This window comes from Trichoplusia ni, chromosome 20 (genome assembly GCF_003590095.1).
Source record: "Trichoplusia ni isolate ovarian cell line Hi5 chromosome 20, tn1, whole genome shotgun sequence".
NCBI lineage: Eukaryota > Metazoa > Arthropoda > Insecta > Lepidoptera > Noctuidae > Trichoplusia > Trichoplusia ni.
This window is the reverse complement of record NC_039497.1, coordinates 1725740-1753013: the sequence shown is the minus strand read 5'-3', so window position 1 is coordinate 1753013 and position 27274 is coordinate 1725740. Positions and strand designations below refer to the sequence as shown.

At 36.3% G+C, this 27274-nt stretch overlaps 1 protein-coding gene across 1 annotated transcript in view; it reads left to right on the top strand.

The window, feature by feature from the left end:
- Nucleotides 1-26392, top strand: part of LOC113503931 (chromatin modification-related protein eaf-1-like) — a 32678-nt gene extending 6286 nt beyond the window's left edge. The window contains exons 4-6 of the mRNA XM_026886076.1: nucleotides 22973-23098; nucleotides 23972-24484; nucleotides 24578-26392. Of these exons, the coding sequence (XP_026741877.1) occupies nucleotides 22973-23098; nucleotides 23972-24484; nucleotides 24578-26392 (2454 nt within the window). The remainder of the gene's footprint in view (nucleotides 1-22972; nucleotides 23099-23971; nucleotides 24485-24577) is intronic.
- Nucleotides 26393-27274: the final 882 nt, after the last annotated feature.

The following is a 27274-nucleotide window of genomic DNA, read 5'->3' as shown; positions in this document are numbered from 1 at the left end:
GCGAGATGACCTTTTAAAAAAGATCTTAAGACATGTCGTAGACTTGGCACCACATGTCTCCGTTGGCCGAAGCCTTTATATGCAACTACTGTCTTTGGTTTGGTTATAATCTAAAGAGGTTGGTGATCAACATCATGCACTTACGACGCCGTGTATACAAATACTTAAGTAACTTTCAACATCATATTGTTCGATACTGTCACCTTAAATTAGGCCTATGTTATTAATTACCGCAATGTCAATCCCAAGGCCGACAGGTTCTTATCTGATATTATTCGACAAACGTCACTTGATTTCTATTGCCTTCACAATATCCGATAGAGATTAGCTAAGCACGTTTATTTCTAACACATGAGGTTGCTAATTCTGAATGACATAATCAATGACCTCGCTCTAATAAAATAATCTTATCCAAAATTTCTTTACGACGTTAAAGGTTAAAAATACTACCTTCACTTACAGATTACCAAACCGCAATACAATCTAGATTATCTCGCACTTAGACAAAACAGCCATTACCTCACCCAGTTTAATGTTGATTATTTCTTTTTTAATAAACATTACTTTTTGAAATATCTACAATCATGCAATTTGATTGGTGCAAGTTCACTTTATGTTTTGTATGGAATTGATTGCAATTGCTATGCTGTTACGTAATTAGACTTGCGACGTAAGAGGTCAATGCGCTAATGACGATGAGGCGGCTGACACTGCGATAATATTACAACATTAAGTTTTTGCGCCTACGGAACTTATTATACGTGTGTGTGTGGTCAATCTATATAATAGGGACCGTTATTATTTGCTTACCGTCTTACTGTCTAATCAATGATTCATGACATTCACAAGTGGTAGTTTTTGAATCCAATAACAGTCAAGCCACATCAATCAATATCCCTTGAGTGCAATTGAACAACTGTCTTTACAAACTGGTCAAGTGCGTGTCGGACTTGCGACACTTAGGGTCCCGTACAAATAGACTCAAGAAAAACAAATGTGCAACAAAAATTAGTCATCCATCAAACTTTAAACGTTTCAAGATCTGTTTAGCTTCAGTAGTCGGAACAGTAAATCTTTAGTAAATGGAGATTACAAAATAATAATCCTCAAAAGAGTAATTGTTAAAAGTGATCAGAATTTGTATGGATTTATATTTGCTATGGAAAAAACGTCGTATTAATCGAGAAAGTTGTTTATTTTCATTTACATAACTGGTATTTCAAATATGCACGAAGTCTTACTTAACACATTCATTGATAAACAAACGTAATAACAAATGTGATACAGTAACGCAGAAACGACTAATCAAGTTCAGTACCAAAAACGTTACCAAAAATAACCGCGGAGGACATTCGACAAAGCTTTCTCGATAACAATAAATCTTTGTCCCATAAAAAGCATAATGAACTCAATAATGGTCCAGATCACAGCGGAACCTCCATAATACGTAATTCTCACCATCGCAGCACTGAGCATCAAAGTCCTTCACATAATTACTTCATTAACAGTTCGGCAACTTTCAAAATCCTTATTGCTTTCCGTTCGAGTCCTCCCAAAGGGAGTCTCGGCTCCCGAAAAAAGGAACGAAGAAAATTAATTAAAAGAAACAAGTTTTATTAATTTCAATAATACGAGTTTCTCTTATTCCCTTTATCCTCGAATTCCCGTCGTTCGGCGTCTTTCGGGAGATGTATATATTTCGAGATCCTGATGAGTGATTGGCCAACGTTTTTCGTGTTACGCAAGGTCACTGTGATTGATGAATACTTTAGCTACTTCTTTTTACGTCTTTGCGTTTGGAAATAAAAGATAAGTGTGATTTGGTGCTTGGTGCAATGTCTTCTAATAGTACAGCCGTGTGCCTTTTAAAGGTTATGATGCGTGCTTAGAAAGATTTGAGACTATTCAGTTAATTTTGTATCTATTGAATCTGTTACGAAATTCAATAGTAAGTGTCGATTTATTGGTTATTAAATTATAATTGTGATTCTATGTAGGCCGACTATTTTTAGTATAGTGTTTTTGGTCAAATCGACTGGCTCTATTATTTTTGTACATACAGAAATTGTTAAGCCCTTTTAAAAAATATTCAGGTAAACTTTCCAAAAATAATATTATCCGCAAAACGGATTACGTAGAGAGGAATAGCAACATATTTTTGGACAAAAATTAAAGGATGCGAGTAAAAAAGCAACGCAAACGGGACGTTACGTAGGAAAATACTCCGCGCTTTAAAATACCAACCGCCGCCGAAATTATCGCACTTCTGGCAGCTCGCCGTAGAACAAACAGCGACCGGGATGTGGAACTTTCATTTGTTTTAAATATCTTTATTCATATCGACCTTTATGAATAACGAAGCATTTACAAACATTATTTAGTTTTTCATACTGTTCTACGGCTGTTTTTTTATTCATTAGTTTGATAAGTCACCGCTTAGTTTCAGGTATAAACGTGTCAAAGAAAGGTATATTCGATATTTTCAATAATTATTAACAGAAACATCAAGGAAATTAAACACGTAATTAATGTGCCTTCTGGGGTTCCGTACCCAAAAGTGAAACAAACCCCTAATTACTGTGGGTCTACTGTCTGTCCATTTGTCCCCAAACTGCATAATTTGAACAGTGATAGCCAGAAATTTTCGCAGATATTGTATTTCCGTTACCACTTTAGCAACATATTATGAATACATACAGCAATTACGGCCATAAATATAATTGTTGACAATTGCTAGCTGCATTTTTTTTTGCCTGTACAGTCCCCTTAGTGTCTCGAGTCCGACTTGCAACTCAACCGGTTTTATTCATGTAAATTAAGCAGAAAGAAACAGCTCGTAACATTGCAGATTTTCCTTGAATTACAAGTGTGTGTTACCCGGTCCGCGCACACCACACCACAAAGGTTTGCGCAGCTTTTTAATAATTATGAAAAATGCTGAACACAACAGTTTATACACTAACACCTGCATTATTCAGGCTCATGAAATCCTTTGTTAATATTCTTTACGTTGCTGTGTTAACAGTTTCTTGTGTATCGTGTTTTAAGTGATGTTATTCAATTACTTTGTACGGTCAGACGAACTTACAATATATGGCATTAGGAAGTAAATGTATGAATCAACGGAGTTTGAAATGCAAGTTAGCTTATCATTACTAATCATTCCATCCCTTGTTTGATAACGTACAGCATATTACTATTTGCTTTATTAAAATGCTAGAGTTCGATTATTTTTTTCTGCTTTATTTTACTGAAACACATTCTTTCCCTGTTTTAGAAAATAGAAAAATTCAAAGTACCGTATTCAATTATTCATTCACGTCGAGTATATACACAGTCATCGAAATTAATTATTCAAAGGTATAACATAACATTATACTTGTATACCAAACTAACCCTATTTAAAGTGGTCTCCTTACCATGCGCCGGCGCAGTGAGAGTTGATCCGCGTTACGCAACACGCATGCCCCAATGATACGTAACAACCGGTTAGATACAGTACACATGTGCCACTAATATTAGATCACTGACCAGTAGGTCTATCTGTACTACCATCTCAAAAACTAGGACTGTTGAAAGTGTGAGAGAGATGGCGCTCTACATTTTGTGTTCTTGCGTCTTGCTCTTTCACCGCCTCATCCTGATTTACGAGGTCAGGCGAGACATTAGTATCTTGTAGTAGGCCTTTAATTAATATTTATAATTAACCTTCGCGTGGTCACGCATTCCGTGTGTTATCTCATTTTTGTTAGAGAAAGTTTTGATGATATAAGTTTTTGCGCTATTAAGGTTTCTATTATAGCGTGTTGACGATTAACATAATAATTATCGTAAAATGTACTTAAAGAAAATTTCTACAAGTAAACATAAGTAAAAAAAACCTTTATGAGAAAAAGCCTGGGTCGAGTAGTGTTACATCTACATCCGATATTTGATTCTGGTATTTTTACCGTCTACCGTACGTAGAATCCTACATAAATCTTTATTTCACTTAAGTTTGCTTAACCATAATATAGCTTCAGTTGCACCACTTTGTAACCACTTAGATTTGTAAATAAGACAGTCAATCAATACATTCTATCACTGAATGAGATAGTAAACTGTAACCAAAGTGACCCACTTCAAGTCCGCTGAACAACTTCGCAATAAGGTTTAAAACTTCCGAATCCTTGGGGACGAGCAGAATTCTCGGAAACAATAGAACATCGACATTGACACTCAGCGTTATGAATGAGTTTTAAAATGGCGTGGAACGTGATGGTTTATAATTAATTGTGCTCGAATTAACGGCTTATGACCCGGGCTCAGGCCCTGAGTAAATACTCGAAGGGCGGCGAAAGACGGAAGATTTATTGCGACCACATTTTGACCACACAATTATTTTGTTTAGTATTTTTTTGGAAAATTATACTGTAACCACACAAATCCTGAGAAATAGCATTCGACTTCTATAGATCAAACATAAAAGCTTTGCAGACGAAACAGTTGTTGAACAATCAATACTTATCAAATCATGAGGATGATCGCAAGTGCAGAGTAGTACGAGTATCATGTTGAAACGTTAAGCTCTTTAGATACAGGAAGCGATCTACATAATCCCTAGTTAGTTGCTCAATTTCTACCACATACAGGAAACTTAGGAAGGACATTTTCAAGTCTGAAAATTCATTTTGTTATTGCAATAGATACCTCATAAGTAAGTAGGATTAAGTGTTTTACAGAAACTTCTTGAGAAGTTGCCAATATCCAGCAAAAAAGCATCTGTCATAGACCAATATCGCGCGATATAGTGATTTAGTATCTAATAACAGAATCTACAGATGTTCAATCCTATCATTTCTTCAGCAACATCTGAGAGTACGTTTCATCAATTAATTATGTCTAATTAACCAGATAAATTAGTTGAACTCGTAAACGTTCAATCACAATAATTGATCCAGACCACATAATCCTAAGTTGTAAGTTGTGGCACGACGTCCATATATTCGGGTGAATATATCGCGGGTTCTCACAAGTTTGGCGTTTTTATGACCCCTGGAGGGCAAGCTACAAGTATTGGATTATTAATACTTATGTAACATATGTTTTTGTGGTCCATCAATATACTTGCAAAGTTTATGACTATTAGATAAAGTTATCGTTCCGTTTAATAGTCTATATTATTTGTAGGTGTCACGTAAATCTTTTAGCGATTCGAGGACATTTCTAGTTCAAACATATCTTACATACATATATGTTAACAAACCTTTAATCTTCTTCGGGTTAATCTTCCAGACACATTCAGTTCTAGATCAGAAATCACATTCAGCCTTATTGGTCGGTTGGGCTGAATGTAAATGCTAGTCTCTAGTCTAGGTTAGACCGATCACGGTCGGATCGAAACGTGCGGACATAAAAATCGGAAACGGAAAAACGTTGGAGTTTTATTTTCTGTTCAAAAATTCCGGCCGTATGTTGGAGTTCCTATGCTTCGGGTGCTGCGTTCTTTATCTCTCTGATCGGAGTGCCATCGTGCCGGCCGGGGAGTGAAGTAATACATACATACATAGCTAGTACTGTGTAGGTGATGTTAGATAATGAGATGAAAAAGGTGCCGTTAATATAGTAATGATTACATTATTAGGGTCGTGTTATATGACCACAAAATTTGTATTTTACGACGACGAAATATGTTACGTTGGTTCTAAGGAGTATTGAAATGAATTACTCTTTAATAATACTTAAAAATGATAGTCAGTTTAGTCTGCAATCGTGTTATCATTATTTAGTTCGTAGATTACATATTTTAACTATTATAACCGAATGCACAATTATATTTGCATCATTGCGGCACGAAAGCAGATCATTCCAACATGATATTTAGTTATTTGCAAATAATTTTCAAAACTACTCTGTAATTTTGTGGTCAAACTGACACGATTAGTAGATGATTCAAAATGTCGACTGTGTGTAAAAATTTATTTAATTCGCAATACTTTTACAATTATGGTTTTCATTTTGTGGTGGGTATATAAAGTGTGGTCGGTGACCATGTCGCGACCCTCCCGAGTTATTTATGTGAATTCGTCATGGCGTCCGCCCTCGCTAAGCCTCGCAAATTAACGCCACGACCCTTTACCCGCCGAAATTCAGACACTTCCATTATAATTATTTTTAAGTTCCTTTTTGACTTACAAGATGTTTTGTTTAATTATTTACACTTTTCTGGAAGATCAAAATATATTTTAGTCTGAGTTTTGTTGTATTTTTGTAAGGTCGACGTGAATATTTTCAAATTTGATTTCTACTAATTCTTTATTACGGCTCGTATGTACAGATATCATAATTATCACAGAGCGATAAGAGACAATATTCATCTCACAGTTTAACTAAAATCTCACATCATTTGTAGAATTTCGCAAATCTATATATTTTTTCTCACAGCATCAAACAAATTTGAATCTAAAATCATTCCTTATTTAGAACCAACAGCATAACCTTGTTCAAAAGTCGTTACCAAGTCAATTGCATTATCACCTTGCGTGTAACAATATCACCTAGTATTTATTTAACGTACATTTTCGTCATAGTACATACAAACGTACATACTAGCTAGTATCATTGTATCCAAATCTCCCACAAATCCATTACAATGTGTTATTTTTTCGTCTTCACACAGCCCGCACAGTAGTTGCGACACATGTCAATAGTACTCTCGAGCTAGTTGCTCTGTTACCCCGATGTATTGCAACTCAAACATCAACAACTGCCAACGGAACTTACTCTCGGTATATTTATTTTTAGATATTGAACAGGTTTGATCGTAAAATTATATTATCAACAATATCAGCTCAAAAAAACACGCAAATCAAAATCGGTTCATTTGCTACAGAGCTACAAATTCACTGCCAGTCACATATATTTCAAACCGTCGCTTACGCGTCAGGGGTTAAAAAGGGACTACAGTTTTTTGGGCATAGATTTATTTCCTTAGAGAGAATAATGATAATAATAGGACCTGATCAAAAACGTTACATAACAAAGCTCAAATTGCTTGGCTTCTAATTCATCAGCAGTTACATAAATATTCAGAAAGTAATTTAATAACATTTAATCTAGAGACTCTCCGAAAGGGCGACTGTTCTCTTTGTGGACATTGTTCTATTACTTTCGTCGTCTATTTCCATCAAATAATTTCCAATTGTTAAATGATGTAACGGTTTACTCACCCGTATTTATCGGGGTAGCCCGACTAGTTTCGGACCCAACCGGAGTCCTTAATCATAAGCAGACGCGGCGTTACATCCTTAAATAATGAATCATTCTCACGATAGTTACTATCAGAAATTTCCAATTGGTTGATTTTTTTTTACAATTGACAAACGATTAAGACAACCTTCTTTAAGAAGTCTGAAATCAACTGCAAATAGGAAGAGGCTTTAACCCAGAACTGGGACTCTTATTAACTAGTTCTTACATCATAGATTTCTAACAGTACGTTTTTCTAAATCATCTCAAACATGTACACAAGTATAGAATATACTGCGTGGTGTTTAGTTCAGTCGTCACGCCCTGTCTGGAGTCAAGAATGCGATCCTCACATACCGCCTGAGAGCAAACGAATGGATTCCTAAATACCTGTGACCAGGTTCTGATTAAACCCTAAATTAAGGGAAATTAAATAAAAATAAGAGGTATTTGAAACGATGGATTCCGAAATTTTGAGAAGAATAATGTGTTCTGTAACAACACGATAGTTAACGCATTTTTAATAATAATTAGCCAATGTTCACTGATTGTTGTTTAGTGCAACAGAATCTCAATCTAACAATTATTGTAATGCTTTTTCCCACATTTTTATACATTCAATTTCTTGTTTGTATGTCATTCCGGTTGGATTTTCCAACTCAATTTTGAAGCACTTTAATCAGTGTAGCTTCAAACCCGATGACAATGCAATTTACCACCGTGAAAATGGCTGCACCGATTTTGATACAATTTGAATGGAGTGACATTTAAAAACGTGGGGTTTAGATTGTTTAAACCCATTATTCTATATTTGATCATATACATACATATCAGAAACCAAACCGCTTGGCTCGTATGAATTATAATCGGTTGACTCCCCTCAAAAATAATTTCCCGGGGAATTCTGCATCCAAATCCTGGCAACCTTATCCAAAGGTCGATTGTCCGAGCTCCGAGACAGGGCGTCTTAATATCGTTTGAATGCGATGTCCATGCCAACGACTAGATAATGAACTTTGCATTACAATGTCGTCTCTGCTCTAGTAATTGTCTCTGAATGGATGCTGAAGTGGCAATGAAGAGCTTGCTACGTGAAATTGCATATCTATTTATGGTTGTGGTACCAGGAGAATAGTAATTGAGGGATCTCACTGCGTGCTTGCTGGAGTCATTTCTAATGAAGTTTTGTTTAAACTTTAAAGTATTTTTGTTTGCATGTGCTTAGATATTTAGAAAAGTGAGTAGGGCAAAGCTTTCTAGGAATAAATGAAAAAAAAACAGACGCAAAATGTCAGCTTAAATTAATAATACAATATACTAACTCAAGCCAGATTTGAAATGCCTTGACGTGTGAATATGATCCAAATATTGTTCTCACAAAATAAATAATTTCATTTCTTTGATTTATGTTGTGTTGTAAATCACGAGACCTTTTAATATAACATTTCATGCGTGTTAAAAGAAATGAAATAAAATATTTATTGAATAACTTTTTTGTAGTACCTACCTATGAATTCTTTTATTTTATGAACATGTTGGTACGTATAAATGTGAGCAGAAAATTATATTCATTAATGACAGCTGTCAAGTTGGCCGCGCAGACTTGCCCTAAATCATTACATTCGCTTCAAAAAATACTTTTAGATAGGTTATTTTAAAAACGCTATCGGGGAAGTTATCAGTGCAAATGGAGCTCCCACTCCGCTACTTAAATCAGTGGAAACACACAGATTACTGGGAACCGCCCTCTGACGCTGGACGGGGCTAAAATAAGGCTGAAATTCTGGGACCGCCACTCTAGCGAAAGGTCATCATATATTTGGAAAGTAGTTTTATATCATGGCATGACATTTTAATGAAAAAATACTATTAAATTAAACTTAGAATTAAATTAAACTAATTAAACTTAGATTACGCTTTGTAACGAATGCGACTGCAAATAAAACATGAGACTGTACTAAATATGAACCAGAAAAAGGCAAAATTACTACTGTGATTTCTCTTACTCTTGAACTTTTGACACAGCGTCTCCTGGTAACATACTTCTTTACCACATCAGAAAACCAGCCACGTCCTGAACTAGTTTCCCTGTATTTCTAAAGCCGTAAAACATAGCCGGGTCTTTTTTATGGCGGTGAGGTTATCTCGCCGCCTGTCCGCGCGTCCATCTCCGAGCTTCGTCTTATTGGAATGTAAAACTCTTGTTACAAACGATCAACTCGCCGCGAGGTCCACTTAGATAAGGGGATGCTTAGGTTTTAGTTTCAGTCGCACTGGGACTAAGTTTTCATAGGCTGTACTCTGAAGGGTATTTTAACTAGAGACTGCGTAGTGCGTTATGAACTTTTATTAATTACTGTTTGTAGTTAAAACAATATTAATGTTTAAAAAACATCAAAGAAACAGAATATTGTTCAGAATACCTGCTTCAAATAAAAAACCTTACCACAAAAAAAAATGTTTGTCTGTAGGTATATTGTTACCAGCTACACACATACATTAATCAAATTTTTTATAATAATTTTCAATACAGACCCAAAGTGACTAAATTCAAAATTCAGCAGTAATGTACTTATCAAGAACATTTAAAGATGTAAAGCCTTCGTCGATGTAAAGGGTGTTGTCTTCCAGAATAGGCGCACCCTCGCTCGTAGATCACAGAACAAAGATGTCGGGAGATAGCCGCGGATCGGTGAAGGGCAATTTACTTTATCGCCCAAAACCGAGCGAAAACGAATAGCCAGAATTTTCCAAAAGACTTCTTGTATTTTTTGAGGTACTTTGTTGAATTTCAAGGTTTGGGCAAAGACCAAGAATTATAGAAAGAAGACTGTTCATCTATTATTTCTCCACTTAAGTTTGGATGACACCTTAGATCTAAAAATATAGATAACATGCATTGCTACGACTGTTTGTACACAAATATAGTCAGATATTCATATAGATATTCCATTCATTGGTAATCTTCAGGATCTGATATCAAGTTCGTCTTTGCCTACAGTTTTTGCTTTCCCTCCATTTTTATTTTTTTTCAGCTGTCTGTCCGTGCGTCTATCACCAGGTTGTTTATCATGAACCGTGCTAGTTAATATATTTTTACCTTTAACCTATTTTACGGAACTCTCAGCGTCGTTACTGTGTCATTCATGTCATCGTTTACTGTTTTCAGTATTTAGTCTAGGTATGTAGAGTCTGTATAATTTGCTAAGTTACATGGAATACTACGTAAGGGTATTCCACTATCATCTCTGTAAGTACATTTACATTTCGGCAGCTGCCTAATAAATCAGCATCGACTCCCAACTTATTAACATCTGTATCTGGACGTTATCTCGTACAACTTTAACTTGCTTTGTAACTTTACTCAGTGAAAGTGAACTAGGGATCAACTGAAATTCAAGTAACTAGTATAGCCGCATAAATATGATCAAAAATGTGCTTGAATATGAAAAATAAATTAAAGTGCAGACAAGAGTTTTGTACAAAAATAATATACTTTTCAACCCACCTTAAAAAGAAGGAGGGTCTCAATTTTTCTAAAAAATGTTTTTTTTTTGTTTATACCCTCAGAACCTAGTACTGGATGAACCGATTTTGTTGATTATTTTCATGAACGTAAAAAGGACATCGGTCGGGGCTGATTAGTTTTTTTACTTGAACGTTTTTGATGCTTAAAAAAAATATTATTTCACCTAACCTTAAAACCAGACAGTGTGTGTCGTATTTAGAACAAGTATCATAAAAAATATTTGAAATGAGCGCAAAAACTAGATGTTTAACCAGAACACTAAGATACAGTCCTTAATTCATCAACGTACATTGTATCGTTCGAAGTTCAGAAGTAAACACACAAAAACACTTCCTTAGAACTAACCGTGGAAACAAGTGACGATAGCCACTGAATCACACCCGTACCACAAGCTTTAAAAGTAAAACTGTTTCATTATTAAAGGGAGATAGCAGTCTAAAATGTGCTATCGTGATCTCGCTTTCACAACGGCCACAGTCCTATTTTAAGAGTTTCTAGGTAGAGCACAGATGTCGTCCGGAAAGGGCCGCCTACTACATATATACCTACTGACATTAGGTACTGAGTTTTTGTTGCAAATCGAACTATTGATTCGTTACCGGCGATCTTGTGCGAAGCGCTAACATTAGTGGAAGAAAATACAAGAGGTGTTTCGAAAGGAAACATTTCTCAGATCATTGTTTTCATTATTTATCAGTAAAATAACTTGCTTAGAATTATTAAGAAAGTACAAATAACTTTAACAAGTCACATTGGCATTTTACGTGGTAGAATCGAACCTGGTCCTCGTGCATACATTTGTATGTACATGCGTAGCACCGAAAGGCCATCGCTACAGAAAAAAAATACCTGTGTGTTAATCTCGACGGTCAGATTTTGACATTTTATCATAATTGCCTTTAAACTAGAGCAAAGAGATAGCAGACATACTCGTACATATATTTAGTTTTAATAATTTTGATATAAATAAAGAGTATAACTCTATACCGATTCGAAGCGGAAATAATTCCGAAATCACATGAGGATAACGATCCGATGAGCAATAAGTATAAGAAAGTAAGTGATCGTATTAAGACCTTGGGTACAATAGCCGGCATCTCGAACAATTCACTGCAATCTAAGTGAAGATTGCAATGAAATATATTTACTTAGATTCGACACAGTTGTTAAAGACAAAACATTACGTTGGATTATTCCAATGATTGTGCAAACGAATAGTTTTTCGAACGGTATTGTTGCCGAAACAATTGACAATCGATAAAACCTCGTTTTAGTTAGGAGCAGGACTTAGAGAAAATACTTAAAGGGCAGTGTTTAAGATGCCGAGGCATCGACGGAATCGGCACCCTTTACAAATATTTCAAACGAATCCTACTTAAACGAATGAACGCTTGAGTTTGTTGTATGTATAGATGTTTGGATATTTGTTCTTCTGTCAAGCAAAAACTGCTGAACGGGTTAGACGAAACTTGGTATACAAATAGTTTATAACCCTTGATTGACTCAGGATAGTTTTAGTACCGATTTTATGTTCCCATGGGAATCCCATTCTCGATTTGTAGCTAACGGGCTCGCGGGCAAAACCTAGTCTTAATATATAAATAAAATAACTATTGAAGTGCAAAAACAACATAAAAGACAAGAATTTCGGGTATTCGCCTTAAGTATTTTTGCAGAGCATATACCTACATATACTATCTGTCGGTACACTCCTATCCTTCTGTGACACCAGATGTGATTCTAAAACTTATCTTAATAGTCAAACTTCATAAGCTCCCGGTACCGTGCAATATTAAATTTAATCATGAAATTAGGACAGGATGCGCGGTAACAATGATGTATTGTACAGTGGGATCATAATTCCACCGGCGCAGACTACGCAATGGACGTGATTTATATTTTTAATTTCGTTTTAATGAGTTGTGAGGTCTTGCGAGTTTTATGCGCACTTGTTTTTGGAACGTGTGGTGATAGAGAAATGGAATTACTATTAATTTAAAATGCAGATAATCTATAGCGCTTGCGGGATTCTCCTAAAGGGTTGTCACACTGTTGTTGGGGTTGTCGAAAAGGGCAAACTAAGTCAAAAGGGTGGATTTTAGTCAGAAAAAGTCTGACACTCCCTTTCGCTCAACCTAAAGCGGGCGAAGATATTTAATGATTTACGAAAAAACATTGTGTCTTTTTCTCAACTTACAGAACCTAACATAATTTCAGTTTTTGAATCTAGACAGCTCACTACTCATTCTACATTCCCCTGGGCTGCATTTTGTTTTTACCATGCCTAGCAAAAACATTAAAAGTCAATAATTTCGTGATAATATATTTTTATGTAAATCGAACCATTGATACACAAAGCACAATATCTAATATAATTATTGCTAATAACATTCAATGCATACAATTAACATTATATTTATCTAAAACACAATTTAACACATTTGTATGCAAGAGAGCAAAACACTGGAACGACTCGATTCATTATTGACTGTACGCCAATATTGGCAATGGCGGAACTTTAATTGTATTACGTATTCAATAACTACGAAATTTATTAAATTGAGGCTATTATCATAAAATATGGGAAGTAAAAAAACAAATGTAAATTATTTTGGAGATCCTTAAATAAATAAATGTTCTTCGCAATTGTGCTTTAATCATTGTCATTCTGTTAGATAATTACAAACTGCATGGATGGCCTAGTGGTAAAGATTTACAAATAACGATGACAAACCCACTGTACGCGTGGTTTCGATCTCTGCGTAGGACAAGCATTTGTGTGATCCAGGAATAATTCCTCTCAGTCAGGGTGCGTGACAAAAATCGTGAAACCTATAGCGACACAACTATTAAATTCTTTAACCCGAGAGTCGTTTTAAAAAAAGCAAAGAAAAGCAACATTTATAGGTAGTGTGTTTAAAATAAAACAAAACCCAATTAAATGTGGTTGTGATTGTTGTGAAGTTTGAAAAAGCAGTCACTGACACAGAATTATGTATGAGCCTGAAACTGAACCTTGTAACTTGGACCACCATCTCACTAGAATGCATTTCGTCTTCTACAAACAATCGAATAAACTAATTTGTTGCACTGAAGTAATTGCATTTGTCTGGACGTGTATTTATTGCTAAAGATAGAACCATGTTCACTTTGTGTTCTCTATAACATAAAAATCTACACCATACATACATTTTTTTATTAAATATAGTTAAGGAGAAATGAGATGAATGTACAGTTTGGGCAAAATCTGAGCATCTCAGTCACAAAGAACAGTTGAAATCCTCAAATTCAAAGCATGCACCATTTGTTGTTAGTCCCCCATTTTCGCATGTACGCTCCAGTAGGCTCAATGTATGCAGGAATATAGATACACTATCACGCATTAGTATAACACGCATTTTATTTAACGTTTCAGATACCTACACGTACACCACCCCAAACCCTAATATAAAGTAACATTTAAAAAGCAATACTACTAAACTAGAGAACCCAAAAAAATTACTTCCAAGTACAAAGTTATAAAGTGAAGTGAGACGTGCCCCAAATCTTTACACCTTCTTACTCTCACTTAAAGCTTAGCCGCAGTAGCGGGTAAGCCGCCGCATTATCGGCTAGGAGACCCACGATAGCCCGCGACGTTATAGCCGGCAGGCGGCGCGCGGCCGGAGTGGTGCGCCACTATTGGGAGGCCCTTGGCAAAGTGTAGTGTATGGCAGTAGGACAAGTGCGGACCTCTTGTAAAGAGATCCGTAATCAGTGGTATTGCATTTAATTGGCTAAGCATTTTTCTCTTTGTTTTTCCTAAGATTCAATGAGGCTTAAAAGATTGGTCTAATGTTCACAGCATCCAAAGCAAATTGTGAGAAAATGATTCTTGTTTAAAACTAACCAAAAATAGAACTTCAAACGAATATAAATTGCAATAGTTTCAAACACAGTTCATAAAATCCGAAACTAAATTGTACCTAGTTGGGAGATCAAAAAGTTTCCGAACAAAACTTCTAGAACAATTTAAAACCCGTAAACGATACATGAACTGAAACTAATAAATATCTCAATTAATTGTTGGCCGAACTAAAACAATAAATTACGTACTTTCTGTTTTAAATAGGTACATTCACTTTTAAAATCGGTTTATTTATCGCGCCAACTTCACACTGTGGTGAAGTGCAGCGAATTTAATAAATTATTCGAACTTTGTCTACTAGAGTCCGCGTGCATCGGTAAATTGTACCGAGCTTTACGGCTGAGCTAGAGAACCACTGCGCGAGTAATGCAGAAGTACTAGTCGACTACGTCTTCTAATAGATTATGCGGTTCTACATCCGATAATATATTTTGCTAAGGAAATATTAAAACTACAGAAAGAAAGTAGGTTTGCTTTGATGCTCCAGGTAAAATTTAAAATGTTTTCAAAAATTAATATTAAAAATTAAAATTGATTGTCAACAGGTATCACTATTTGCATTGAGGATGTAGAAGAAAAATTCATTAGTATATAGTGTAAATCTTTTTTTAAATATAATTTGCAAACAATTATCTCTAATACTCACCATGAAAACTAAAAATCAAAAGACTATAAATAGAAGAGACAACAATGTTGACCTTCTTATAATATTGTGTACAGCGGTAGCCGATTTAGCGCCTCGTTGTAGACTTACGAGCTTGGATTCGGCTCTGTTCGGGACAATTCGGTAGTTTTCGCCAATAGACCACGTTTTGCATATAAACGCGGGAACTCGACGCACTTTTTGTACATTTCGCGAAATGTTCGGTAATGTCGATAGACGAGGATAAGAATTTTTTAACAAAGACATTCGCACAATTCCTGAATGTGTATTTATTTTCTTAAGGAATTGGTTACTCACGTTTCATCATCACGTCTCCCTGGAAACACCCCTGCTGTTTATAGGCCTCCTGTTTTATGTATCACTTAAAAAAAACTACATCGAATCGAAGAAAATTTAAACTATGAAATTCATTTGCCCTACTTCTTTCCCCGTATACACAAGAAAACATTGCAACAGCACCCAAAATGTCCTCTACTGTCCCCTCCCCTCGCCAAACCAACATTAACAAAAACAGATCAGCTCGCCCTATAAAACCCCGCCTTTTATTGTGACTCACGAACTTAGGCCGTCAAACGAAAACTTTTGTAAAACAAACACTATATTAAACAAGTTTGAGGTTTTATTTTTATATTTTTTCCATAATTTCCTGATATTTTTAAGACTTTACGAGACTTCGAGTTTCGCCAACATTGATGTCGTTAATTCTAATAAAAGAGAGTTATTGGAGGCAGTTCCCAAAAAAAATGTTTAATCTTTGTTCCAGTAGGTACTAAAGATTTCCACAAAGTTGAACTTTATATTAAACTTACTTATAACGTGTTACTTGTCTTGTTGTATTGTGTTCCATGATCACAATACAAAAAACTATACATAGGCACTAACACCATTCAGAATTCTTGTATTCCTTTTCATAGTATTAAGTTAAAGACCATCTTTAAAATAGAATTTTCCACACTGACCATCATTTAACAGATTTTCTTTTGTTAATCTTTCACATCAACGTGACACTTTATCCTTTCTATAATTATTATAATTGCCTTACACACACACATTTTAGAATAGTCTGGACTTAAAAAGTGACCGCGAGTCCTGGGTTTGCTTTGACATTTCCTAGGGTAGTCAGATAGGAAAGGTCGACTCCAGCATTCTCAAAAAAGACATGAAAACTGATCATATATTCAACTTGCAGAATAAATGATTTTATTTAATTTCACATTAAACTGACCCCGTCTAACACTACGTAACTCTGTCCTAGGCATGTCATATGCGAGCATTGCAACACCGGTAATTAAATTTAGTTAGCCCATTGACACGTGACAGTGTTGCCACAGCTACACGTTTCCCGTAATTATCGTCGGCTTCACGCTCGATTTCGCTTGTAGGGTGGGTAGTGTTGCCAGTTATTACATACTACTCATAGTGGGACTAGAAAAATAGTGTTTCTGGTTACTTGTTGACGGGAGACATAATTTGCAAAATCAGTTACGGTAGCTTACGTTTACTCTCTATGGGAAAATGCGAGTCCAGAAAATATTACTGCTTAATGGATTGTCGTATTAAGATAAATAATATCGTTCTCTATAATTCATGTTTGATAAAAATAGTATCAAAGAAAAACGCACTTAAATTTTTAGATTTGTCGTGGAGGGTTTTGCAAACATTCAAGTCACATGCACACAGACTCGGAAAATAAGTTAGCTAACCGTGCAAGTAAAGATCTAGAAATATATCAGACAAGGTTAATCCTTGCGTAATATACATATTTTTATGGTATGGCACCATTCTTTTAAGAATGTTATCCTAAAGCTCTGACACAAAAACGGTGAAAGTTCATAGACCTCTACAAATAGAAGTAGCAACGATAGTTTTTACTCCCGTTTCATAAAACCCCGGAAACTTACCAATTCTTGGACAAAGCTCCGATTTCCGGGGAACACCGGAAAGTACCAAACGTGTCTTTAGTATATCGACAGTGTGCACAACCTACTAAAGCAAACTAGACGTAGTTTGTGACCGTAGCTGATATGTTTATAGGTGAGAAATCTATTGATTAATTAAATCATTTCTTTTTGGCTGTGTCTGGGTCGATTACGGCCTAACAGTATTTTGTGTTATTCATGTTTGTGAATGTTGTTTTAAGAGCATGATATTTAAAACTGTCGTTTCCACAATAATATCGAGGTGGTCTTGTGGTTTTATGTATAGATTTATATGCATGAGGGGGAATGATGATAGATGTTTCACTGTTAGACACAGAGTGACGGCACTGATCACTGCGAACTTCTCTCTTAAACGTTTGTCAGTGGTGTCTAGAATAAGTAACATTTGATCCTGGCCTCTTAGAGCTTGAACCTCGTTCATAGTTCTCAAAAAAAAAAGCTTAAATACAAAACAGATTATATTTCACAGAACTGATTTTGAACATCAAATACGCGACGTTGGCAATATGTTGTTGTATGTACGTTACTTACAAAACTGCCTGTTTTGATAAATACACCACTTAGTTTATTTCGAGACATTTAATATTAAAGGCGCCCAGAATACCCTACATAAAATATTCAGGACAATTTTCTTAAATGTTTCTCACAATTTTTTTCCTTACACAAAGTATCGGATCACTAAAACATTCATAAAAGAAACCTCAATTTGCTCCGTCTATTCTTATAAACATTCATTCGCGCCTTATATTAATAAAAACAAACAAGTATAAAGTTATTTCTTCAGTGAAGCCCCTTATACTAGGTGTTGGCAGCAAACAGCAACGCTGAGAAGGTCCACTGATATACTCACGCTGTTATGCTGATTACGAAAATGGCCTACTAAGGCGACGAAACCCTGGGTACAAGTGTAAATTATTAATCGGGATAAGAATATGAAATTAATTTTATGGAATTAATTTTTGTGCATATCTTTAACTTTCCCATTAAAATCTTACCTAAAAACTTTATTATTTCCCGAGACAGAAAATCCCAAACCTGAACAAAGACCCAAACATTATTATGTGTTGCGTTTAGTAAGCCTTCTGCAATTCATTTGCGCTGTACGCACAATTTAAAAGCGAGTCAGAATGATTGTACAAAAGTTAGCGAACTGGACGCCGACAAATCATGGTCTCGTGAAGTTTCCTTAATATTATGAAAAAAGTAATATCTGTCCTGTTGTATACTCTAGTATTTATGTAAAGCTGTATAATGTAAATGTTAGAACATAACATTTATAACTTAAAGTTCGCCAAACACCGGTTTGAAGTACCGTCAATCGCGAGCCGTGGTTGCCTTTGGTTTTAACATCAGAACATGAGATAAAGGGCGAAAATGTCTTAAAGTGATTATTATATGTAGGTGTCCCCAAAGAGAGAGATTATTTTATTAAAAAGATCTATAACCACCAAAGTGATAGGAACATCTGCGTGTAGGTAATATCCGTAGGTATGTATTATATAAAAAACAGTAAAATTATTTCGAAACGTATTTGACGTAAGCCTCAATGCCATTCTGATATAAAATATTCAACAATTCCTTTTCTGCACAACCTAGTGCATAACCGCGACAAATATTATAAGTTTCGTTCCTTCATCACACTAAATATTTCCCTATTGTCTTAATAGTACACAATGACAGCGTATGACTCCCACGCCGCCGTTCAGGAACTTGGGAACTTGTTGCTTTACGTCGACTCCCGCAAGTTACACGAGCCATCAAAACAACTATCAAAGACACTTGCTTCGCTCCGATTAATAATAAATTTGGAACACACGCACGTTTAACCCCTGCGCATAAGGGGAGACAAGGGGCGTATTATCTATGTATATCAATATTATCAAAGTTTCTAAGTGAGACTGTCTTTTTACAAATATTTAAGATCTATCAGACTTAATTTCTTTATAGCTCATTTTTTTATATAAAAACGACGTACTCATGTTTTGGTTTCTAGATTTGAATTACTTCGTTCTCTGTAAATGAAAGCGTAATTTATGTTTGGCAATAACCATTAACCTATATGACCTCACAACATTTCGTCCAAAAATCTTTTCATGCAACCTCTAACCTGTGTCATTAAAACAAACTTCCAGTTTCGGAACTATTCCACCTGTAATTCTAAAGCGACTAGAACTACTATACAAATTAACCCTGCCCATTCAACCCTCTATCGTTGTATGGAACTCGAGCATTAACACAGTAAGGGGTCATTAATGCCCCGAGAATTATGCATGACGATAGTCTATTAATGGTCATAGGGTCTAAGGCTTAACATTCTCGGTATTGCCATTCAGGCTCCTGTACGGGTTTGTAAATTGTGGTGACATTGACGAAACTGTTATTGGTACGGTACGACTAATCTTGTTGGTGGCTCGAATGTTGGGACCCTAGAAGCTTACTGTGATGTGAATAAATGATTCACAGTAGTTTTAAATCGAAACTGGAGTCCTTGTTACTATCTTGTATTAAATTCACTAAATTAATTTAAAAACAATCTTAAAAGCCATGTATTATAAATGATTTTTTGACACATCGCTGCGTTATTTCTTCAAAAGAAAACCGTAAAAAGAAAACCAGATTATATGGAATCTACAAAAATATATCATAAAACTGAACAACAAATAAATTAAATGTCACTTAAAATGCAAATCGTTTACCTAGAAATGAAGTTTTCCAAATTGATTCTGACTGTACAAAACGGTCTGGGTCATCTAAAAACACATAAATCGTGAAAACTTTATGGCCAGAAGTGCTGGACACTATCCAAGACGTTATTGCAAGGTATCATAATAAATGTCCTCGTATATTACTATCCAGTACTCGCGCTTTTAAGTTTTTAACAGCTCAAGTATTTAAATTCAATCGTTACCTCAAAGAGAGGATTCATGTAGATGGGCTTACCCTACGACGTGACCTCATCCTGATGGATAGCAACCTGAAAAACCTTATCAAAATAACTACTTTAGAAAAAAGGTAGTATAACAACACTTCAAGAAAAAATCCAATCATTTTTATTCCCCGTACGTGATGATGTGTACATTGGCTACCCAATATTTTACCTGACCAAAGTCGAGGCAAAAGTTTCGATGAAACAGAACACACCTGGGCAAAAGACCTCAAAACCTTATTACGTCTGAAACAAGAGGCAACGGCAAATTTTTGTTTAGTCAGAGGCGTGTGGAAGGTTATGTGACTAATCTTATTAGCGCCAAGTGTCTGAACCAGCGGACGCGGGGGGAGGCCCGCCGGGAAGATAAGACGATTAGTGTCATCATATTTGCACGTCAAGGGGGTGAGCAGAAGGTTGACAGAAGAAAAGTAGGTCTTTTTGGAATGTGGTCGTGTTGTAAGTCAGTAAGTTAAATTAACCTTACGTTGTGTAAGGGAGGAATATATGTTCATGATACGTTCATGCAAACCCATCAAGCCAAGGGAGTCTGACCCATAGTGCTACCTTCTTCTGAGCTGAGCCACGTTGAAGTTAACAATTTAATGGCTGTAATAAAGTTGTGACCCAAAGAGTACGATGATTTAGTAAAGAAGGATTCGAGTGGGTCTTAGATAAAACTAGGGCAGGACACTTTAGTTTATACCTTGCAGAAGGATGACAAGTAGTGCCAATGATAATAATAACATCAAGTTTTTAAGTATTTGTTCAGGTTGCCTTCAAAATGTTTGGAGTGGATTTTCTGGCGATATTCCTGTGGCGCTCGCCTCGGGACTGAGAGAATGTGTCGTCGGCGACAGATATTTACTGGGCCGAAATAATATGAGTAACGTTAGAATCTGTTCCAGAGTACTTTTACCAGCTTTGTTTAGACTATCAGTTGTAGGAAAATGGTTTTTGAATCTCATGTTCACACGGAATTAGGAATTGTTAAGCCTTCGTCCTGGTTTCCTTGCAAATTTTTTGAATGAAAACTTAATTTATTTTGGGCTGAAATTTTTCTTCTTTATCTAATTTGTTTTTATACATCCATTGTGTGAACTGCTGACGATTTTTTTTTTCATTGGAGCTGTCTTTTTTACTAACATTACACAGAAAAGGCACATGAAATTGTTTACTCGGTGATGTAACAAATGGATCTTTCTGAATATTTGAGACAGACACGAAAATAAAAATGTTTTCATCGCACCTAATGTTCATTTTAAAATACCACCTTTTACATCTAAAAAACAGTAAATAAACTTTCTTGAACAGCAGCAAGCCTATCTCGAAAGTCTCCAATAATTTAATTCTACAACATCTTGAAAAAAAAAACTTTTTCGTCGCAAAAATGACCCTAAAATATGTTCAGAACCGATGTCTTAAGTAAGGTTTAATGAATGAAATTTACGTGGCGTTCTTATCAAGTGGAATGTAATGGACAGAGGCTTTTACATCTGCCGTGTATTAAGTACGGCGTCCTTTTTATTTTCTGCCGGGAAATCTTTCTGCCGACGCTGTTCGTTTGGGGACCTATCTATAGTGCAGAAGCATCGGCAGAAAAATGTTCTACAACATAATTCGAATATCATGTTAAATTAAAGAGGTAATAAAGACTTTACATTTTATAGTCAAATATATAAAAAAAAAAATAGGATAACTTCACGAATTTGTCGTCATTTATCAGTAGTAAATAATATAAAAATGCCTGTTACCCAAATGATAAACTCAATTAAGACTATGAATACGGCATCTACTTTGTTGCTTCGTGATTTGTGTGCCAATTGCGTAGAAGTGACTGTCTCTTAGGCAGAGGGTGGGCACGACGTAATGTGTACTTTGCGTCGGCTGCGATACGTCGGCGGCTCATATTAAACGTTCTTTATTATATTTGCTACACCTTTTACCGTATCAGCGTTATGGGAAATGCCGTATTATTGCCCTCCAACGCGTTTTTGCGTGATTGATTTATGAGAATTTACGAAAAATATTCTGGTTTTTCTTTACAAGGAAGACGTGTTGAATCGAACTGAAAATTGCCAATGAAAGCGTAAAAGTTGAGCTTTCTACTCAGCATACAATCAAATACCTCAAACCAATAAATTGGAACTGCAACATCAACAAGTGTCATAGCATCCCTTAGACATTTCACCATTAAGGAAAACTTCTCTCCATTAAATTAAATCAAAATTAAATCAACAATTCGTTACGAGAAAATTCATTTACAACCACCCAACGTTCACTAAAAATCCACGGGAATGCTGATTCTGTACCTCCGTCATTATGACTTGATAGACCACAATCAGCGTTTAAAGTGGATTAACGAACTACCTAGGTACTTAACTAAGCGCTGATTTTCCCTGAGCCTTAATTTTCTGGGAAAATTTGGGAAGAAGACAATTCAACTGTTCTGACACAGAATTGTTGCTATTGCAGAAGGGATATTATTTTCACTGTCTGATACCCGAAACCGCAATCATGAAAAGAGTTCCATTTAACATTTACATTTGATTTGGTGAAATTATACATTATTTTACATTCTGAATTATTCTAAACTACAAACAGTCTCATCAATCTTGTCACCAGTTTATATTCGAAAATTACTCCGTCGTCAGACATCTACGAGTAAATTTATCTCACATAGTCATTATTGATTCCAATGAACATCCAAAAATGTTTTTTTTTTCAGCTGCGCTAATTTCGACTTTCTATGTTTGATATAAAGTTTTATTTTCCTCAGCAAATTTTTGGAGCTCGGCTGCCCCAAATCGCCAAGATATCGGACGTGCTGACGGGGCAGGGTCCCCCCTTCGAGGTGGCCGTCGCCAACCACCTCTATGCTCCGGTTTCCGTGTATCAAGCAAGGGTAAGTTGCAATTGGATAGCAAATATTCATATTCCCTTCAAAATTATGTGACAGTTGGGGACAATAACAGTTTAGAAACAAATAATGTAAAGACCCAATTAATAATATATAATGTAGAAACACTCGTTACTAACTGAACGACCTGTATTGATAAAATACTTTTAGTTAAAAACATGAAACCACCTTTTAATAAAGAACGACAATACTCTAAAATCTATTCTAGGTAACCAAGCTGGTACAGTATCCTCATAACTAGTCTGTCTTAAATCACTATTGGACATAGTTGTATCTCCCAGCATAATACTCCATTAGCATATTTAATGTTCACTAAACAATTGACAGACGACCAAAAAAGTTAATATCATCAATTATAAGAAGGAAAATACGAAAAACAATCACATTCCGAAACAAAATCACCGAAGACATAAAGTCTAACAAATTAACGGAATACCAGATTTATCGTCGAAATTAATTTAACGGCCTCCGTAAATTACCACAGCCTATAATATATTCTGCGGAATACGAACATACATCACATTTGGCGTCAGTAGTCAATAAGCTTGTTATTACTCATAAACACCATACATTGCTAGACTGTGCCAAACCGATTGGAACTCGAATGATGTCGGTGCCAAAACTACATTATTATAATCAGTCAACATTACTTATTGTCTTCGAAGAGAATACCATTACTGATATTGAAATTTTTTATACTTGGCTATATATTGCTCTTTTCTAAGAACGTAAAGAATATTCCCAAACATGACGTAGTAACTTTAACAGTTCGTATGACTTTTTTTGTCTCTTAACGCGAGGCCACTACTACTAAGACGTCTTCAGGAACTCAATTTAATTACTTTATTTCTTCTACAGCTCTCATCACCAACAACATTCGAGATACCTTCACCAGCCGCTTCTCAATTAGCATACCCACATCCTAAGTCATACAAACCGCGCAAGCACGCACAGGAACAGAAACCGGCGGTACTTCCACCAAGAGAGGCTGAACAACTGCGGTACCAAGTTAACGTACCAGTATACGCCGTGAAACAACCACGATTCCGTTTCGAAACTTACCCCCGCCCATTCTCCCATGTCATGCATAGATTGCAGCAGATTAACTCACAGAACCCGTACCAGCAGCAACCAGCCCCACAACCGTACCCAGCGTATGACGACATCGGACCCAACAGATTTGCCGGCCCTGCCATACCATCGCAGTACGCACAGCCACAAGGACTCATACAGTTAGTCCCATACGACTCGGGATATGATTACGTTGATATGGCGGATAAGGCACTGGCCAGTGATGAAAGTCGCGAAGAATTGAAGCCCGAAGCTACTGAGAGACCAAAACTGCAGTCTGAATTACCCCAGCCCAAAAAGGTGGGTAGCTTTTATTAAATGTTTAATCATTATGTATCACCAGCAGCTCCTCTCTTTATTTAATTTATGATAAAATACTTTTAAAATTTTCAGGGTTATCGTGCTCACCCCAACGGAGCCATCAGTTTTGCAAGTTTCACACAAGGACTCCCTCCGAAACCTCATTTAAAAGTCTCTAAACCACAACCTGTTGAAGCTTCGGTTCAACAAACAGACCAGTCGAGTCCGATACAGTCTTACCAACACCAAGAACAAAAAGAAGCTAAGGAAAGCCTACATTACCCGCCGATATTTGAACAATACCTTCGTCAACTTCAGAAATATCAGCCATATCAACAAGAAGTGACTATCCAAGCTGCTCCTCAGTCGTCACCGCAGTTAATGACATACAACGTACCCATCCGACAACAGCCAAGGAACTTGAACCCGCTACGCCAACAATTGCTTATTGAAAGCCCTCACCAAGTACTGCAAACTCTTCCATTCCAGCGTATACCAGCTTTTAAACCCCTGCCTCAGACACAACTACGGCCTGAATCTCATTATCCATCAACAACAGCGTCACCAACAACTCAAAAATCAGTGCCCCAATTTGAATCGGTGCCGCAAGTCAAACAATTTATCTATCACGGACAACCAACACAAAATCAAGCACAATTTACTCAACCCATTGTACCAGTTGTACCACACCGTCACTTGACCCCGTTGCCACCATTAAAGCCTAACTATAGCCAATCGGTCAAACCATTAGTATATCAAACTCCACCAGCATTCTTACCTACACCGGTACAACCACTAGCCACTGCAACACCAAAACTTTCGTTTAATGATCAGATTATATCATCAACAACTACCCGCCCTACTGTTAACGACGAAGCCGTTTATGAAGATGAAGAGCAAAAGGAAGAAATAGCACCACAACAAAATGGAACACCTAAATCATTAGAACCTGAAATAACATATCAATCACAGCCCACTGCACTTCCTCTAGAACCAGTCTCCGTAACAGTACAGCCAACAACTTATCGGCCTTCTACTTCGAATGAACCGCGTTCTGATAATGAACAGCACACAACACCGCAACCTCAATATCATTCTACAGAGAATCCACAACCCACACTAACGCCACCGCGACATGAAGTTATTATTCAACGTCAAGAGCTTCAAGAATTAATTCTCGAGCCGACTCCACAACCTGTGAGTGCTCATATCTATAGTCACCCACGCCAGCAGCCAAACTCAGGCAATCAACATGAACATGAAGTGTATCAGATACAGTCCCAACCACTTCGCAATGATCTAGAACAATTACAACCTCAGTTATATCAGCAAATTATCCAAGAACTACGATCTCAGGAAAATCAACGAGGTGCCAGGCAAAGGGAAGAAAGCTTAGAATCTTTGAGGCAACAGCTCGAATCTCAGCTGTATCAGAACCAACAGCGCTCTCAGCCAGTACCACAACAATATCAGGCTCAGCAGTTGCAAATACAACTACAAAAAGAGCAAACCCAATCTCAACAAGAGCAAGGAGATGTAGAGGCTAAAGAATATGAACAAAATACACAATTAGAGCCACAAAATGCTCTCCATCAACCATTCTCTGCCTCGCAGTCGTCTGATAAGCCTCAGAAGAAACCAGAGCCGCAGGGTGATGACCAACAGAAAACCGTTCCGCACACAGCTGAATCCGAAGAACAAAAAGAACCTCCACACACACCGGCGGAACCCAAACCTGTCGCTGCTAACGGTGATGAATCATTTCTAGGTTCAAACTATCCTCTTTTCCAACAAATCTATAGGCAGCCGCATGAGCTGGTCGTCCACCCGGAGTACGGATCCCCTGTGGGTATCTCTGGGCTACCTGATGTACAATTTTTTTGGGAAATATGCCGAATCATTATTTAGTGGACTTCAACATTGACGTTTTAATATAGATGTATTTAAGTAATTTAAAATTATACGATGTATGAATCTTCTCTGCTTAAGTGTATAGTAGACTAAATGAGGCTTGTATTATAGTGATATGTTATGGAAATACCAAAAACGTCACCCATGTCAACAGATACAGAATAAAGGTAATGATTGGAAGTCTTGTGAATGGATTTTGTCGGTAGAATGTGTACAGAAAGGGACCGTAGTATAGTTATGTTAAAGGTATTATTACAATCATGAGAAACATTCGTAACCAGGCGATTTCTCTTAAAGGATTGATCGGAAAATGAGTAAATGAGAAATGAATACATTATTAGCTGTATGTTTGTATTGATGCTAGCGGCGCGAGCTCAACTGTGATGCCATATGTTAAATTGAGGTGAATAAATATTTTCCAATAAAAAATTAAACTCAAAACCCGCTTTCATTTGACTACCCTTAGCACCCCGGAAAATATATTTTTATCCGTTTTGTCTTATCACAAAATGAAACCACACGATTAAACGAAAAGACAAGCCGAAGAATACAATACTATCAAATAATTCTCACGTTACAGCCTCTCCATAAACAGTAAAAGTAAAAAGATAACGAAAATATAAAAAGTTATGACTCTAAACCAGTGTTATCAAAAGAAAAACAAAAGATACTGGAACGAAGACTATAGCCTTATTATCTCAACATTTGATCGGAACATTGATAATTCCTTGGAAGGGTCGCTAAGATCACGATTCCATATTTTTCGCATTAAATGAAACAAGCAGATTATCATTTTTACATACAAAAAATATTGGTAGATGAGAGCTGGCAATTGTGTACTACTTATACTGTTATACTTATAGATTTAAGATAGATAAA